Here is an 18,402-nt window from a genome sequence, read left to right as displayed (position 1 = left end):
AATTTATTCAGGCCACGGTGATAGATTTTTACATAATAAGGAAATCAAAGTTAGTGTGGAGCAGCAAGCCAGGCAACATCTTATTGAATGATGGAGCAGGTATAAGGGGCTGAGTGATCTACTCTTGTGTCTATTTTCATGTTCTTTTACTTAATCTAATGAAGCAATTTCACTAGGACATAGATAGCATGATTTATAGGGTAAATAATGACAGGCTATTTCCTCTCAGAAGGGAGTCCAGAACCTGGAAGCCCGCACTCGGTATAAGAGTTTGCCTGTTAGGACTTTATGTAGAGGATTGTAATTCCTTCTCTGCCACAGAGGGCTATGGATGCTCCGAGGCTGAGTATATTCATACTGGAGACTTAGAGATTTGGATAGTAATGGGGTCACAGGATACTTGAATCAAGTGAAAGAGTGGATCAGTTCTGAATTTACTGAATGTCAGGCTTAAAGTCATTTAGCCCATTCCTGTTTCATTCTTATGGTTAATACTGAGTGTGTATCAGTACAGGATAATCATTTTTGTTCCCAGAGCATGGTTTGTGTGCGATGGGATCTACTGGTACTGTGCATGCATCAGAATATAATGATCGTATACCAAGCACAGTTAGCATCAACCGCACAACAGATCAGTACTAAGCATATGCAGAGTGTGATTAGCATTGAGTGCATACTAGTATGGAGAAGGCACTGTATTGTGGCTATGTGAGAGAGTTTTCTTGCTTTGTGGAGTATGATTTGTAATGAGAGTGTGTTGGAGTGTGATTGCTATCAAGAGTATGCCTGTGCAATGGTTAACGTATAGTGTGTACTGGAGTGTGGGTGACATTGAAGGTGTATCAAGAGCAGAGCAGTGCTGAGTACAGTTCAAAATGGTATGTGTTTTCCTTATGACTGGGAGTTTGATTATTATAGAATGTAGGTGGATTGACCGTCTGATATGTTTTCGCTGCTTGGGTGAGCAGTGACCAAGAATGTTGCGACCACAGTGTGTCAACCAGTGTGTCTGATGTGATATGGCAAAGAATTGGTTTGTGCTATGCCCCAGTTACTACCTCAGTCAGTCACTGAACCGAGGGTAATTCTGAAGCAGATGCTGCTGATTAATGGTCCCTAGGCCAGAGAGTCTGCTTTCTCTGGGGAGATCAATAATGTTTGACTTGAGGGTATGTTTGTACCAATCTCTGCTTTGATCTGAGAAGAGGGAGCACTGCCCCTGAGTCCAGCTTGAATCATTCTCTGCTCTCACTTTGCAGCGAAAGCTGGAAAGGAGCTGAAGGTGGAACAGGCTGTTAAGGAATTCAAATCGTTGAGCTTGCCCATCATACATGCTTCGATGGTCAACCCACCCTTTATCTGCACCCCTGCGATGGACAGGATGGATCAACCTCTGCAGGGACAAGAAAACGTGGACATGGGGGTGAGATATTTCATTTCTTTAAGAATTATTACAAATGTTTAAACTGTCGCCAATTGCTATGATGACAGGCTTAAATGTAACCAACTATAGCATTGAGACTGGTAACCAACCCCTCCTCTTCCTCCTGAACGGTCCATGAACTCTATCTTGTTATTCCTTTTTACTGTTATCTCATAAGGTCATACAGCAATATGACACAGATACAGGCCATTCAGCCCAACCAGTCCATACTGTCCATCATGCCCACCCTCAGCTTGTCAGCGTTTGACTGATGTACTTCTAAGCTCCATGTACCCATCCGAGCTCTTCTCTAAAAATACTGTTGTACACACCTCAACCGCTTTGGCTGGTCATTCCATAAACTTACCAAACTCTGCATGAAAAGGTTGCCTTTAAGATCCCTTTTAAATCTTTCCCCTCACCCTAAACCTTTGTTTCCCACCCTCCCCAAGTTTTGGACTCCCCTACACTGGGGAAAGGATTGTCATGTTCGACCTTATCTGTACTTATAAATTTAAACACTACTCTGAGGCCACCCCATATTTCTCGCACCTTGCAAGGAATTAAGATACATCTTCTGTGAGTGACTCCAGAATAGGGGTTCCCAACCTTTTTTTAATGCCATGGACCCCTACCATTAACCATGGGGTCTGTGGACCCCAAGTAGGAAACCCGTGCTCTAGAACATCACCTCAAAAAACGGTAATGCGGCAGAATTTAACTCTGTAAATCAACGAGTGTTTTTTTTGCCTTGTCAGACTCCCCTCTCGCTGTGTGACACGCCTCTCTGCCCCTTTATTAGGCAGAGAGAGAGGGAGCCAGTGGCATGCTAAACTGGGTGAACAATTAGTTTTTGTTTTTGCTCTATTATTTTGTAATACAGTGGATTCAGGTCAATTGGGCCATCGGTTAATTGGGGCAGCTGCTTATTTGGGACAACTCCTAAAGAACAAAAACAAGTTGAGAAAATAATTGGGATCCCCTTCATTTATTTGGGATACCTTGCTGCTTAATTGAGGCAGGAGACTGTTGCCGAACATTTTCTAACTAGCGTCAGTCGAGTGCATGTCGTGCGACCATTAGACACTACACTGTGCAAGCGTGAGCAACTTTAAAATAGTGTCACTTTCAAGTTTGTGTTCAAAAAGCAGTGACTTTTGTCATTGATGGCTGGCAAGAAATAAAAGGCAAGGTAATTTGGAACTGTTTGCTCACTGCAGATTCAAGCATTCGGGTTTGGAAATGCCAGTGATGGTTGGGAGTGAAAAGGAAAAGAAGTTAGTCAACAAGTTAGGAACAATGAAGGTTTTGAAGCTATCAAGAATCATCTTGAATGTTACAATGAAAATGAAGATTTGGAGGATACAATCACTGACAGCATTATATAATGTCAGTTCACGAACTGCACTAGGAGGATGTACTGATTTTGTTCATTTAGTCATTCAAAACAACATGACAGTCTACACTGGATGAATTCCTCCATTCAGAACTATTAGGAACTAATGTGGTTTTATAATGCTGTAGTAGTTTTGGTAATGTTCTAATTTATTCTGTACTTCATTTAAATACATGATATGTTACTTAGTTACATGCAACACACACAAAATGCTGGTGGAACGTAACAGGCCAGGCAGCATCTATAGGGAGAAGCACAGTTGATGTTTCAGCCTGAGACTCTTCGTCAGGACTAACTGAAAGAAAAGATAGATTCTTACTATCTCTTACTATCTTTTTCGGTTAGTCCTGACGAAGGGTCTCGGCCCAAAACGTCGACTGCTTCTTCCTATAGATGCTGCCTGGCCAGCTGCTTTCCACCAGCATTTTGTGTGTGTTGCATGAATTTCCAGCATCTGCAGATTTCCTTGTGTCTACTTAGTTTGTATTTTTTTTACACCTTTTTAACTATTTCCATGAAATTTTGGCTAATTGAGGCAGCCACTTAACTGGGCCAAAATGTACTAAACCCGATGTGTCCCAATTAACTGGAATCCATTGTGTGTGTGGACATGTGTGTCTCTTTGTCTTTAGATAACTCTGCTGCTGCAAAACAACAGATTTTGTATCATATCATATAATCAGTGATAATTCTGATTCTGAATTGCTGCCCCTGAGTTCAAGAAGATGGTTTGGTTCAGGGTTTCTGAGCATAATATGCATTTATTGGAAAACACACCCTGATTTAAATCTGAAGATAAGCACAATTTTACATCCTGTAAATGCACGTAGTTTTGTTTCCCACCTACACAGAAGCTATTTTAATTTATTTACATAATGTGCTGCTAGCGGAGACAATGTTTATTGCTCACTCCTAATTGCTCTCTGTGTTAAGTCATTCTGGTGAAGTTACCCTCATAGTGCTGCATGGGGAATTCCATGACTTACACCTACTGATAAAAACAGAAGGGACAATTTACACTTAGTGGCCACTTTATTAGCTAACTCTTGTATGAAATAAAGTGGCCAGTAAGTCTATGTTGGTGGTCTGCTGCTGCTGTAGTCCATGCACTTTAAGCTTCAACATGTATGCATTCAGAGATGCTCCTCTGCACACTACTTTTATACTTTTATAGTTATTTGAGTTACTGTCACCTTCCTGTCAGTTTGAACCAGTCCGGCCATTCTACTCCAACCTCTCTTATTAACAAGGCATTTTCGCTCATGGAACTACCATACACTGGATGTTTTTTGTATCATTCTCTGTAAACTCTGGAGACAGTTGTCTGTGAAAATCTCAGGAAATCAATTTCTGAAATACTCGAACCACCCCATCTGGCACCAATGATCATTCCATGGTCAAAGTCACTGAGATCATATTTCTTTCCCATTCTGATGTTTGGTCTGAATAACAGCAGAACCTCTTGACCATGGCTGCATGCTTTTATGCATTGAGTTACTGCCATGTGATTTGCATTCGCGAGTGGGTGTACCTAACAAAGTGGCCACTGAGTACATAGGAGATACTTACAGAAGAAGGGAATGTTAGTGTGAGTAGATCAGGTGCTAACCAGGTGAGCTGCTTTGGGCCAGGGTTAAATTCTGCCGCATTGCCGTTTTTTGAGGTGACGTTCTAGAGCATGGGTTTCCTTCTCTGTTTGTCCGGTCATTTGGAGACTTTTTCATAACATTCTTGACTTGTACCTTCAAAGTATTGTTCTAGTGGAGAAGAATGATGGTGCAACATGGGGCACCCAGCTACTTACCTGCCGTTATAACCATGACATTTATGTGTATGTTTGTCACACTGGTCAAAGATATTGGGGTTGAGAGGGCAAATAAATCAGCTGGGATGAAATGGCAGAGCAGCCTCAGTGGGCCAAATGACCTAAATTTGCTCCTGTCATCATCTCGTCTGTCTTTCATACTTGACTATCAAATCAACAGCTCCGTTTATTTCAGCGTGTTCACATGTATAGGTTTTCAAATTTAGCTATGCCTTTTTAAGTTCAAGTGTTGTGTTTTCAGGCTAACTAAGTGCATTTTCAGACTGATTGTCTGGTGTAACATAGTATCCGGTGTCAAGCTCAAATATCACATCTTAAATCAGTCTCTTTCAGCTTTTGTTAAGTCAGCCCTTTTATGTTAAGCAGTGTGAACACTTCCCCTGAATTAAATATTCACTTGCTTCCTTTACATGGTGGAAATGGTGCAAACGTTGGAAATGTTGAAATCCTTACTTTAATTATTTACACACCTTATTTTATGTAGTATTTTCCTACAAGCTGTCTTGATGAGCCTTTTAAACCCTATTTTCTTACCTGAACCAGCATTCAGTTAGCAATGTTGTGGCATCACCTTTTTTGTCCTCTTCAATTTACCTTGGAACTGTGTGTTTGCCCACTTAACCTGCATACAAGATAGATTTGTAAGCTTCACTTACAAATAAGACAGTAAGTTTCACTGTTTCTGTTTCTCAGTTCCACTGCTTGAGCAGTTTTTGGTGTTCTCAAAGATTAAATTCGCCACTGATTACAACTGCCTCTGATTCAGCCATTGCACAAACGTGTCCCTTTGCATAGTGAATACAGAAATTATCACAATTCGGTGATAATTTCCTCAATTCAGCCACAAACTCAGCAAAAGTTTCAGTAGCTTTTCTTAACCATGAATCTGACGCAAACATTTGCTCAATCTCATTAATTTATCTACCAGTTTCTTAAAATGTTTATTATCAGATTTCTCCGAGTTCGCCAAGTCTCTCATTGCGTTATGAGAGTTTCCACTTAAGATAATCCTGTATTTATTTTCTTCATCGATGTCACTTGGAGCAAACAAAGTTTGTTTATTTATTTATTGAGATTCAGCATGGAGTAAGCCCTTCGAGCCACATCGCCTAGTTTAGTGGTAGCCTAATCATGAGACAATTTACAACTACCAGTTATCCTACCAACCAGTATGTCTGTGGACTGTAGGAGGAAACTGGAGCACCAGGAGGAAACCCATGTGGTCACGGGGAGAACATATGGACTCCTTACAGGCAGCAGTGGATATTGAACCTGAGTCGCCAATACTGTAAAGTGTGGTGCCAACCACTATGCTACCATGTTGCCCAATGGAAAATATCTTACAGGATTCTTATTAATTGTGGGTTTGAGAGTCAAATACTACAATTGAGCCCAATGCAACTACTGACATTTTCCTTTCTATTTTGTAGTATTCATTAGGTACTTCTCTCTCCCAAATCAATGTTTTGAGAAGGAATTTCTGTATGAACCTACCTGGCTTCAGGAACAATTTTCCATATCACCAGTTTGATATAAACAGTGCAGACTGTGTTTTATCCTTTAGGAAATTAATTTATTTTCCTCAAGCCTACTAATTGTACATGTCTACTCATTCAGCCCTTACAGGGACTGTGGTATCTACCAAAAATCAAAACAATGGTACTAGATAAGGTCATAAAGGGAACTTGGAGTTGGGATATGTTGAAGTTATATAAAGTGTTGGTGAGATCAAATTTGGAGTATTGTGTACAGTTCTAGTCATTTATATACAGGAAGATATCACTAAGATTGAAAAAGTTCAGAGAAAATGTACAAGGATGTTGCTGGAACGAGGATCTGAGTTGTAGGGAAAGGTTGAATATAATAGGATTTCATTCTCTGGAATATAGGAGAATTAAATTATGAGGGATATAGACGGTAAATGCAAGCAGGCTTTTTATACTGTGGTTGGGTAAAACTAGAACTGGAGGTCATAGGTTAAGGGTGAAAGGTGAAATGCTTAAAGGGAACCTGAGGCAGAACTTCTTTACTCAGAGGGTAGCACGGGCGTGGAACAAGCTGCCAGAGAAAGTGATGGATGCAATGTCAATTTCAATATTTAAAAAAAGTTCGGATAGGTACATGTGCGGGAGGATGCTTCGCATCCACAAAGCAAACAGCATTATGAAGGACCGCATGCACCCCTCATACAAACTCTTCTCCCTCCTGCCATCTGGGAAAAGGCACCGAAGCACTCGGGCTCTCACGACCAGACAATGTAACAGTTTCTTCCCCCAAGCCATCAGACTCCTCAATACCCAGAGCCTGGACTGACACCTTACTGCCTATTGTCCTGTTTATTATTTATTGTAATGCCTGCACTGTTTTGTGTACTTTATGTCGTCCTGGGTAGGTCTGTAGTCTAGTGTAGCTTTCTCTGTGTTGTTTTTCTATGTAATTCAGTCTAGCTTTTGTACTGTGTCATGTAATACAATGGTCCTGAACATATGTTGTCTCATTTGTACTATGTACAGTACCAGCAGTTATGGTCAAAATGTCAATAAAAGTGACTTGACTATAGAGGACTGTGGTCCAGGTGCTGGTTGATGAGATTAGGCAGAATAAAAGTTCGGCACAGACTGAATGGATCGAAGTGTCTGTTTCTGTGCTTTATGACAACGAGATTAGTCCATTAACTCTGCTTGCTTGGAGGAGAACAATTATCAATGATATGATTCAGTTGTACAGTATGTTATGAAGTGTATTATTTTCGTTACTTTTAACTTCAGACCCCACACTGTGCCCTTGAGGCCCTGTGTCAAAACTCTGTACAGGAGGATCTTCCTTGAGATCAGAATGAATATGAAATCAGAACTTCCCCTAACGTACTGTCTACACAAAATGGAAAAGAACTAAACACTTTTCTGTTTCCCCTTGTTGCTCCGGTTTAGAGTTGTGGTTGTTTTTGTGCTATATTGGCTTTTTTCATTTCAGTGCTTTCTCATATGCCCCTCTCCTCCCCATCTGACCCGCTTTCTATGATTTCCCCACTCCCCTCGAAAACATACCTTGCATAACTTGTCAACAGGAAAAACCCATAACCACAGATACAATGTCCTGAATGCCCTAGGATGGTGGTTGAACTCCTTCTATTGAATATTATACAATGATGAGACTCAACTGGTCAACTTTGTGTGGGACTGGAATCACTCACAATTGAGTTTATTGCCAAATGCACAAGCACACGTCTGTGCACAGGTGCAATAGAAAACTTATTTACAGCAGCATTGGTGGCACATTGTATCAGGTAAGCAGCATTCACAAGAAACATATGAAGTATACATAAGTTTTACAAAAAATCATCGGAGTCTCTCTTCATGCCATTACGATATTTACGCCACACGCTGCACCCGCAAAGCTAACAGCGTTGTGAAGGACCCCCCCCCCCCCCCCCCGCACCCCTCACACAAACTCTTCTCCCTCCTGCCATTTGGCAAAAGGTACCGAAGCATTCGGGCTCTCACGACCAGACTGTACAACAGTTTCTTCCCCCAAGCCATCAGACTCCTCAATACTCAGAGTCTAGACTGACATTATAATGTGTCCTCTACTGTGCCTATTGTCTTGTTTATTAATTTTGTATTGCCCTGCACTGTTTTGTGCACTCTATGTAGTCCTGTGTAGGTCTATAGTCTAGTGCAGTTTTTATGTTGTTTTACGTAGTCTAGTGTCGCCTTGTGTTGTCTCACATAGTCTAGTGTAGTTTTGTGTCGGTTCATGTAGCACCAGGGTCCTGGAAGAACGTTGTTTCATTTTTACTGTATACTGTACCAGCAGTTTGTGGTCGAAATGACAATAAAAGCAACTTGAACTTGAAAGAACATAATTAGAATAAAAAATATGATTATAGGTGTTAGTATACCTAAGGTTTGGTAAGTTAGTTCAATAACTGACCTACTGAGAGGAAAGGCAACAGGTGCCCTTCCTTAAATACATTTGTTAAGAATTATGATTTTGTGATGTTTCCACAGTTTTGTGTTTGTTTTTATTGATAGCAGCTTTTCAATCATGAATTCATATTCTGAAAATGTCTGAATGGTATTTGATATCACTTCCCTGGATCATTACCCACACTTTCAAGCGTTAATTCTGTCATCAGACTTGGAGCCGATATTCAGACAGATTGAAATCCTCCAGATCTCCGTGAAACTTGCAGTTTTAAAGTGTCAGTAGCAAGCCTTGCGGGCCAGCATGGGCAGTCAGAGGGTTAACAATCAAGGGAGGATACAGGGAGATTCCAAGACCAGAAGCATCAGGAAGTGCCCGCTAAAAGTTGTTCTTTGCCCCCCCCCACCCCATTACCCATGATTGGTTAACCTGCTATGCAAATAGCTCCTCATACACTAGACAAAAGTAAACACAGTGTACAGGACTTGTGGATCTTGTGTTTGTTTGGATGAGGAGGAGGGCAATCCAGGCCTAGAACTTACTGACTACTGTGACCGCTTTGTATCCCAAAATTTGCTGTTAGTTGCAGATCCTGTCGCCTTCCTATGGGAAGCAACGGTTTCCTGTATTTCAGCTCAACTTGAACTAGCAGTTGGTTACTGCTCATGCCTCCAGCCTTCAGGCAGACAAAGAAACAAGCCTTTCCATCTTTTGTGGCAGCACAGGTTCAGGAATATCATAACAAACCCATGACCATTGCTAGACCAATGCTGCCAGTCTCATCCAGAGACGGTTGGCCTGACCTTAAAATCTCAGGTGAAGCAGAAGAATTCATCAAAGGAAGACAGGTGAATGGATTGTGCATGTGGGTTACAGCAAAATCTTTGTCATTGTCAAATTGTTACCAGAGTCAGTTTTGCTGTATAAATCTGTAGGACGTGCTACCAAATGACTTGTATTGATTCATAATTATGCAAATGGGATAGATTTCTTTCAGAAAGTAATATTTTTGTATCCTTGAAATTAGTAACGTGAGACAGATGAATGGGTCTAGTATTTGGAATAAACAGATGATTTTGCATCTCGGGTTCCTTTTACATGGTTCCTGTATGCCTCGCGATTCCAAGGCTTTGACGCTTGTACACCAAGTTGTTATGCTAGTTTGTTCACTATCCATAGAGTGGCTACATACTGAGGGCCATAATCAGAATCAGTTTAGTTATCAGAATGTCGTGAAATTTGTTGTTTTGCTGCAGCGGTACAGAGCAATGCATAGAAAACACTAAGTTAAAATAATAAGTGTATAAAAATAAATAAATCATGAGGTAGTGTTCATGAACCACTTAGAAATCTGATGGTGGGAGGAGAAGAAGCTGTTTAGCAGCAAATCCAGGTAGTTCCCTGAATGGACTTTGGTTGTACCCTAATGGATGAGTGACCGGAGCTGATGTTTTTTTTGGCTGTGTTTAGAACATACCATTGATTTCACTGACACAACTTTGAGATTGAACTCTGACAATTCTGTGAACCTGTCCTGTTCATACCCTAGTACGTGCAGTCACCTGATGTGTCATGACCTTAGCCTTGTAGTTGCAAAGTTTGCAGATGATACGAAGATAGGTGGAGGGGCAGGTAGTTTTGAGGGAGGCTATTGGAGGACGGGGAGATTAGGAGAATGGACAAAAAAGTGGCAGATGGAATACAGTGTTAGGAAAATACAAAAATCTGAGGTGCAAAGAGACTTGGGAGTCCTTGCTAAAGGTTCATTTGCAGGTTGAGTCTGTGGTGAAGAAGGCAATTGTAATGTTAGCATTCATTTCAAGGGGAATGGAATTGAATTGAATTGACTTTATTACTTACACCCTTTATATACATGAGGAATAAAAATCTTAACATCTCCATCTAAATGTGCAATTTATAGTAATTTGTAATAAATAGTATGTACAACAGGACAGTCAATAACACATAGAAATACAATTGCATCAACGTGAGTTAATCAGTCTGATGGCCTGTTGGAAGAAGCTGTCCAGGAGCCTGTTGGTCCTGGCTTTTATGCTGCAGTACTGTTTACTGGATGGTAGCAGCTGCAACAGTTTGTGGTTGGGGTGACTCAGGTCCCCAATGATCCTTTGGACCCTTTTTACACACCTGTCTTTGTAAATGTCCTGAACAGTAGGAAGTTCACATCTATAGATGTGCTGGGCTGTCCGAACCACTCTCTTCAGAGTCCTGCGATTGAGGAAAATACAGTTTCCATACCAGGCAGTGATGCGGCCAGTCAGGTTGCTCTCAATTGTGCCCCTGTTGAAAGTTCTTAGGATTTGGGGGCCCATACCAAACTTCTTCAACTGTCTGAGGTGAAAGAGGCGCTGTTCTGCTTTTTTCACCATACAGCCAGTATGTAGGGACCACGTGAGATCCTTGTAATGTAATGTTGAGACTTCATAAAGCACTGGTGAGGCCTCACTTAGAGAATTGTGAACAGTTCTGAGCCCCATGAAAATGATTCCAGGATTGAACGGCTTGTCATATGAAGAGTGTTTGATGACTCTGGGCCTGTATTCACTGGAATTCAGAAGAATAAGGGGTGACCTCATTGAAACCTATCAAATGGTAAAAGGCCTTGATAGAGTGGATGTGGAAAGGATGTTGCCTATGGTGGGAGAGTCTAAGACCAGAGGGGACAACCTCAGAATAGAGGGCTATCCTTTTAGAATGGAGATGAGGAGGAATTCCTTTAATCAGAGACTGGTGAATCTATGGAATTTATTTCCACAGGCAGCTGTGGAAGCCAAGTCTTTATGTATTTTTAAGACAGAGATTAATAGATTCTTGATTGGTCAGGGAGAAGATGGGAGATTGGGGCTGAGAGGAAAAATGGATCAGCCATTACGAAATGGTGGAGCAGATTCGGTGGAGCAAATGGCCTTATTCTGCTCCTTTGTCTTATGGTTTTATGGTAAATAAGTTCCCGTAGTTAGTGTTCTCTTTCAAAATAAACTCTAAATCATTAACATAAGAAGTTAATATTATTAGTTGGGTTGTTAGATAATCCTCTCAGTTAATGATTTAGCTACACAACTCTGAGCTCACTCTCTGTCACTCCCACCCTTTCTTTATTGTTCACCCTCTATAAAGAGACAGTGATTAATGGCAGGACCTTTAACAGTACTGACATGCAGTAGGATCTTGGGGTCCAAGCTCACAGTTCGCAGAAAGTGGTTACAAAAGTTGATTGGGTGATAAAAGTTGGTATGGCAGGCTTACCTGTATTGCTGTTGTTTATTTCCATGTCTTGTGGCACATCAGACTGCAGCCTTGCCATTTCTTTAGCATTTTCGTCTCGATGCTCAACCCAGCACGGATGGAAAGCACAAGGAGCCGGCCGGATTCAAACTCACCTCGAAGTCCGGTGCGGAAGCCACCATACCATTGGTCAGCTCTTACACTTATTTGTTCAGGAACTTAATTCGAGAACCAGGAGGTTAAATTGCAGCTTTAAAAGAGGATAGCTAGGCAGAGGAGTGTGGTGGTGGAGGGAAACTGGTTAGGTCTGGTGTCCAGAAAGAAACTGAGAGCTTCGAGGCCTTCCTGCTGGGGGATAGAGGTGTAAAGGGACTGGACATCCATAGTAAAAATAAGATCTCCGACCAGTTCCCCTCCACCAGCACTCTCCTCCGCCTAGCGGAACTTGTTCTTATTCTACATAATTTCTCCTTTGGCTTCTCCCAATTCCTTCAAACAAAAGATGCAGCCATGGGCACTTGCATGGGTCCCAGCTATGCCTGCCTGTTTGCCAGTTACATGGAACAGTCTATGTTCCAAGCCTATACTGGTGACCATCCTGCACTTTCCCTACGATATATCGACGACTGCATTGGTGTTGCTTCCTACACCCATTCTGAACTCATTGACTTAATCCACTTTGCCTCCAACTTCCATGCTGCCCTCAAATTTACCTGGTCCATTTCCAGCACCTCCCTCCCCTTTCTTGATCTCTCTGTCTCTGGGGACAGCTTATCTACTAATGTCTATTACAAATCCATGTACTCTCACAGCTTCCTGGATTATACCTCTTCCCAGCCTGTTATTTTTAAAACTGCCATCCCTTTCTCTCAATTCCTCTGCCTCTGCTGCATCTGCTCTCAGGATGATGCTTTTAATTCCAGAACAAAGGAGATGTCCTCCTCCTTCAAAGAAAGGGGCTTCCCTTCCTCCACCATCAATGCTGCCCTCAACCGCATCTCTTCCATTTCACGCACATCTGCTCTCACCACATCCTTCCACCACCCTACCAGAGATAAGGATTCCTCTCGTCCTCATCTACCACCCCACCAGCCTCCGTGTCCAGCACATAATTCTCCATAACTTCCACCATCTCCAATGGGATTCCACCTCCAAGCACATCTTTCCCTCCCCCCGCCTCTTTCTGCTTTCTGCAGGGATCGCTCCCTATGTGGCTCCCTTGTCCATTCATCCCTCCTGGTACTTATCCTTGTAAGCAGAACAAGTGCTACACCTGCCCCTACTCCACCTCCCTCACCACCATTCAGGGCCCCAAACAGTCCTTCCAGGTGAGGAGACGCTTCACCTGTGAGTCTGTTGGGATTATATATTGTGTCCGATGCTAACAACTGTATATCGGTGAGACCTGACATAAATTAAGAGACTGCTTCAATGAGCACCTATGCTCTGTCCGCCAGAAGAAGTGGGATCTCCCAGTGGCCACCCATTTTATTTCTGCATCCCATTCCCTTTCTATCCATGGCCTCCTCCACTATTGTGATAAGGCCACACTCAGGTTGGAGGAACAACCAACCTGATGGTATGATCATCGATTTCTTGAACTTCTGGTAATGCCCTCCCCTGTCAACATTCCCTATCCCCTTTTCCCTCTCTCACCTTATCTTCTTGCCTGCCCATCACCTCTCTCTGGTGTTCCTCCCCCTTCCCTTTCTTCCATGGCCTTCTGTCCTCGCCTATCAGACTCCCCCTTCTCCAGCCCTGTATCTCTTTCACCAATCAACTTCCCAGCTCTTTACTTCACCCCTCCCCCTTCAGGTTTCACCTATCACCTTGTGTTTCTCCCTCTCCTCTCCCCACTTTCAAAATCTACTCCTCCGCTTTTTTTCTCCAGTCCTGCCAGTGGGTCTCGGCCCGAAACGTCGACTGTACTCCTTTCCATAGATGCTGCCTGGCCTGCCGAGTTCCTCCAGCATTTTGTGTGTGTGTGTTGCTTGGATTTCCAGCATCTGCAGATTTCTCTTGTTTGTCAATAGTATTGCGTTCAGTTCTGGCCACCTTACTATAGGAAGGTTGTTGAAGTTTTGGAGAGGGCACAGAAGTGTTCCATCAGGATTCTGCCTGGATTAGCGGTCACATGTTTATAAGGAGAGGTTGGACAAACTTGGGTTGTTTTCTCTGAGGGAGCAGAGGCTGAGGGGAGATCTGATGGAGGTTTAAAAGACAGAATCGAAGTAGACAGCCGGTATCTTTTGTCCAGAATTGAAATATCTAATACATTTAAAGTGAGAATGGGTAAGTTCAAAGGAGGTGTGCAGGGCAAGTTTTTTTTTACATAGAGAGTGGTGGGTGCCTGGAATGTGTCGCTTGGGGTAGCGGCAGAGTCAAATATGACACAAGTGCTCAAGAGACTTTTAGACAGGCACACAAATGTACAGGGCCTGGGAGGATGAAGGCATTGTGTAGGCGGAAGGGATTAGTTCATTTGGGCATTTGTTTACTCTTTAAATAACTCATCACTGCATTGTGAGCTGAAGGGTTTGTCCTTGTGCTGTACTGTTCTGTGTTCTGTCTGTTGGCTGATCTCCCCTCTTCCTGCGCTGGAGTGAGGGCTGTGTGAGATGGCTGCAGTCTGCAAGTTGGGCTGGGGTGAGGTTTGCTCCGTAGTCTGAGCCTGCACTTCATGTTGAATTAATGACATTTGTCTGTGTGCCAAGATGAGTTTTCTCCATTAGCTTCCTATGTCCGTGCTGATAAGAACCGTTTGGAAGTAATTAGGAGCTATCAGCAGACATTTCACTGCTTCAACCTGCATTTTCCCATCGAATTCACTGCAGGGGGAGATGTGGCAGGGAACAAATGTCTTGTTTCCAGATTATAAGGAAATGTTCCTCTTGTGATACCTCCCATGCTCCTCCGTGTGACTTCTTCTGGAACTTTGGGATTCAGGACGGTGATTTTCCCTGGAGGTATTGAACTTCACATAGTATCAGTGGTCCAATCGGGATGCTTCCTGTATGATCAATTATTGTTCATGTGACTCACCTCTCTTGAGCACCTTTTCCTTTTCTCTCTCTCTCCTTTCCCTTCCTTTGCTAAATGAAACACTGTTGGACCTCATTCGTTTAACCTGCTTTGTATTTTGCAGGCAGTCAGCAGACGGAGGAAGAACATGATGGAATTCCTAGGAGACACCAGCATCCCAAGTTCGGATTCTCTTGCCCCACTGAGCTCTTCGTTGCCCAGTGGTGGCACAGACAGATGGAAGAACAGAGCTGCCAGTCGTTTCAGTGGGCTCTTCAGTTCTGGGGCAAGCACGGGGTCCTTTGGTCGGGTAAGTCTGAGCCACTAATCAAGCGTATCGCTGCTGCTACTCTGGATAGAGTAATGTTTTTCCATAATCACTAAAGAAGACTGAAGAGCTGGTGAAATTGAGTCATTGGAGACTAATGAAGGTAGAGAGTGAATTTAGAAATTGCCAAGGGCAAGAACATTAGGACTTGCTTAAAGTTCAGAAACAGCTCCAGTGGCCAAAGAACAAGAGGTGATAAAAGTTGAGCCATGTTCTAAGAGCTGGTGAATGATGTGCGTAAGATGTTAGAGATGTTTGAAAGTAAGTCTGTGATTTTAGAGAGATTGTCTCTCTAAACCTCTCAAACTATATAAGGGAGAACATGCAAACTCCTCATATAGAGGCGGGAATATTAGCCAGATTTCAGTGTATCTACAGATAATTGGACACTGGGCTCAGTCATCTCAGGGTCGATGTCCAACATCAGCGAGAGTTGCAGGAGAAATGTTGACAGCGGTAAGTGACCCAGGGCATGTTTAACTTGGACAAGTGTAGCACCGCTTACAACAGCTTGCCTGAACCTGGGGCAGCTGTAACTGTTTAAGTGCTGGTGTATTCAGAGCTTTGTGCTGTCTGAGGGGAGAAACACTCTGAACTTCTGATATATAGGTACCAGTTAGAAAACAACTGGGAGCTTGATCTCACCGCCAAAGATAGCAATCTGCAATTTTAGCCAACAAGAAGAGAAAGAGAGAGATTCCAGCATTTGACCTTTCCTAGTTATCCCCGAGTTCAAAAATGTAATTAACTAGAATTTCTTTTCGTGATTGACTACTGATTCAGGTACGTTCAGGTTCAGCAGGAAAGATCAAAGATTATTTGTCACAAGTACGTCGAAACATACAGTGAAATGCATTGTTTTCATTGACAACCAACACAGTGCGAGGATGTGCTGGGTGCAACTGGAAGGTGCATCCATGGTCACGTTACTATCCAGCATGTCTCTGGAATGTGGGAGGAAACGAGAGCACCCAAAGGAAACCCACAGGGAGAACGTACAGGCTCCTTACAGACAGCGCCGGGAATTTTACCCGAATCGCTGGAGTTGTATAGCATTACACTAACTGATATGCTACCACACGGTGAGGCAGCAAGAACAGGCCCCAAATCCGAATGCATCAGCATCTTCAGGGCATGAGGAGAGGAAGAAAGGTGCACCACAGGTATGAAAGCCCCGCCGCCATATTCACTCTGTCTGTGTGTGCGTGTGTGTGTGTGTGTCTCTGCAGGAAATGGATAAAGTGGAGCAGTTACAGAGTAAACTTCACACATACAGTTTGTTTGGACTGCCAAAGGTACCGGCACAGCTACGATTCGACCAGGACTCCTGGGAGGAGGAAGACACCAGCCTTTACCTCGAGGGGTCGTGGCAGGAGATCATTGAGGCTCCTGAGGTACACCTGCTCAGTTGGGATCACTCTGTATCCTGGGGAGCTGGTTGTTAAAAACATTAAATCATTCCTCTGCACCTTGGCTCCGTTTCACACACTCCAGATAAAGAATCTTGACCCGAAACATTCATGTCCCTCCACAGATGATGCCAAACCACTGAATTCCTTCAATACTTTATTTGTTAGTCCGGGTTCCAGTATCTGCAGTCTCTTGTGCCTCCACAGTAATGTCCTTCTGTCAGGTACCTTCTGACAAATCCAACCAGTGGTTAATGTTTCTGCAAATGCACAGTGAGTGTCAGAAGGTTATTCAACTGGGAGGGCATAACTTCACTCATTATGCAAAAATCAGCTTTACATTAAGGGATTGCTGGGTGGCATTTGCAATCTGCAAACCAGCGTTAAACAGGGATGTTAGAGCAAGATACACCATCCCAGATCTCAAACAGAGCATTTACAACACATACAAGCAATGGGTCAATAAATTCTGCCACACTCTTGCTATTCTTCCTAATCAATAATATTTACATATAAAATAAGTGGTTGTTTTGTGGGCTTTCAAACTATATTATTTATTCAATACTGCAGTGATCCACACAGTCTCCTCCATCACAATCTTATTGCCAGATCATAAATGTCCAATGCCTGTTTATTTTGGTCTTTAACTGAACATTTTATTCTGGAGAGCCTTTGTGCTATCTCTGCAATTTTATTTCCTCATTTAAGACAAGGATATGAAACAGACTAACCAATTTAAAAGTGTCACTTTCAATTGGGCATGGACATTCAGATTTAAATTGCCACAGAGGTCTGAAAGCTTTGAACTAATTGTAGATGAAAGTAAGTGAACTTCATTAGTTTTTGATTCTCATTTTCTTGAGAGTCTGAAATCAACGACGTGGGATAAGACAACCCTACACTAAGCACTGTGACAATAACCCCCAAACTAACTCATTAACTTCCTTGTTAATCATCTTTTTTTATCCTGTTATTTTAAGAGGTTCCACTCACTGTCCCACAACTTCCCCTTCCCTATTTTCTCCCGTTAATTTCCCCATCTGTAAGCCACCGTATTTCCTCAACACCCACTGGCAATGCATCCCACAAACATTACCAACATGGGGGGAAAGGTTCCCATACTGGTTCACGCGGGGTCAAGGGACTCATAAGGATGGACTCCCCGACTGAAGTGCTTGTTTCTTCCTCTTTCATTAGGAAACACTAGTGTTGACTTTCATTACAAAGGCAACAAGTCATTACAGTAGAAACAACTACTACAGTGATTATGGGCTCCGTAAACACCGATATTCTGTGAGGTATCGTTCAAGCAGAGGTTCACAAGGAGTGTGTCAGGAATTCTCAGCATGTGTTCAATGACCTTCACTGCATAATTATCTGAATATGTGGTGCCAAAATTACAGGTGCTGAGCCCACTGCCCCTCTCCCACTGTTAACGGTCTTTCCTCATCAGGTGTTAATTGAAGAATAAGGGTATGAGGGAAATAAAGGCACAAAATTCTGGAAACTTGTTCAGTTCGTCCACACATCTGTATCTATGGAGAGAGAGGAACTTAGCAGGTCTGTGGAAGGCGGAGGGGCGGAAGAAGTTAGACCATAAGACATAGGAGCAAAATTAGGCCATTCAATGCTTCAAGCCAGCTCCACTATTTGATCATGGCTAAATTATTTTTTCTCTCAACTCCAATCTCCTGCCCTGAACCTTACTAATCAATAACCTATTAACCTCCACTGTTAAAATACCCAGTGACTTGACCTGCACAGCCAATTAAGGCAATGAATTTCACAGATTCACTACCCTCTGGCTAAAGAAATTGATGCACCATC

General features: G+C 42.7%; 1 protein-coding gene across 1 annotated transcript in view; it reads left to right on the top strand.

Annotated features, from left to right (window-relative positions):
• LOC132382156 (pleckstrin homology domain-containing family G member 5-like) overlaps positions 1-18,402 on the top strand; it is a 118,597-nt gene that overhangs the window by 61,522 nt on the left and 38,673 nt on the right. Inside the window, 3 exon segments of the mRNA XM_059952065.1 lie at positions 1,260-1,423; positions 14,963-15,148; positions 16,396-16,560. Coding sequence (XP_059808048.1) covers positions 1,260-1,423; positions 14,963-15,148; positions 16,396-16,560 — 515 coding nt within the window.

The sequence above is a fragment of the Hypanus sabinus genome, chromosome 27, assembly GCF_030144855.1.
Source record: "Hypanus sabinus isolate sHypSab1 chromosome 27, sHypSab1.hap1, whole genome shotgun sequence".
In the NCBI taxonomy this organism is placed as follows: domain Eukaryota; kingdom Metazoa; phylum Chordata; class Chondrichthyes; order Myliobatiformes; family Dasyatidae; genus Hypanus; species Hypanus sabinus.
The sequence above is the reverse complement of the archived record's forward strand: the minus strand, read 5'-3'. Positions and strand labels throughout refer to the sequence as shown.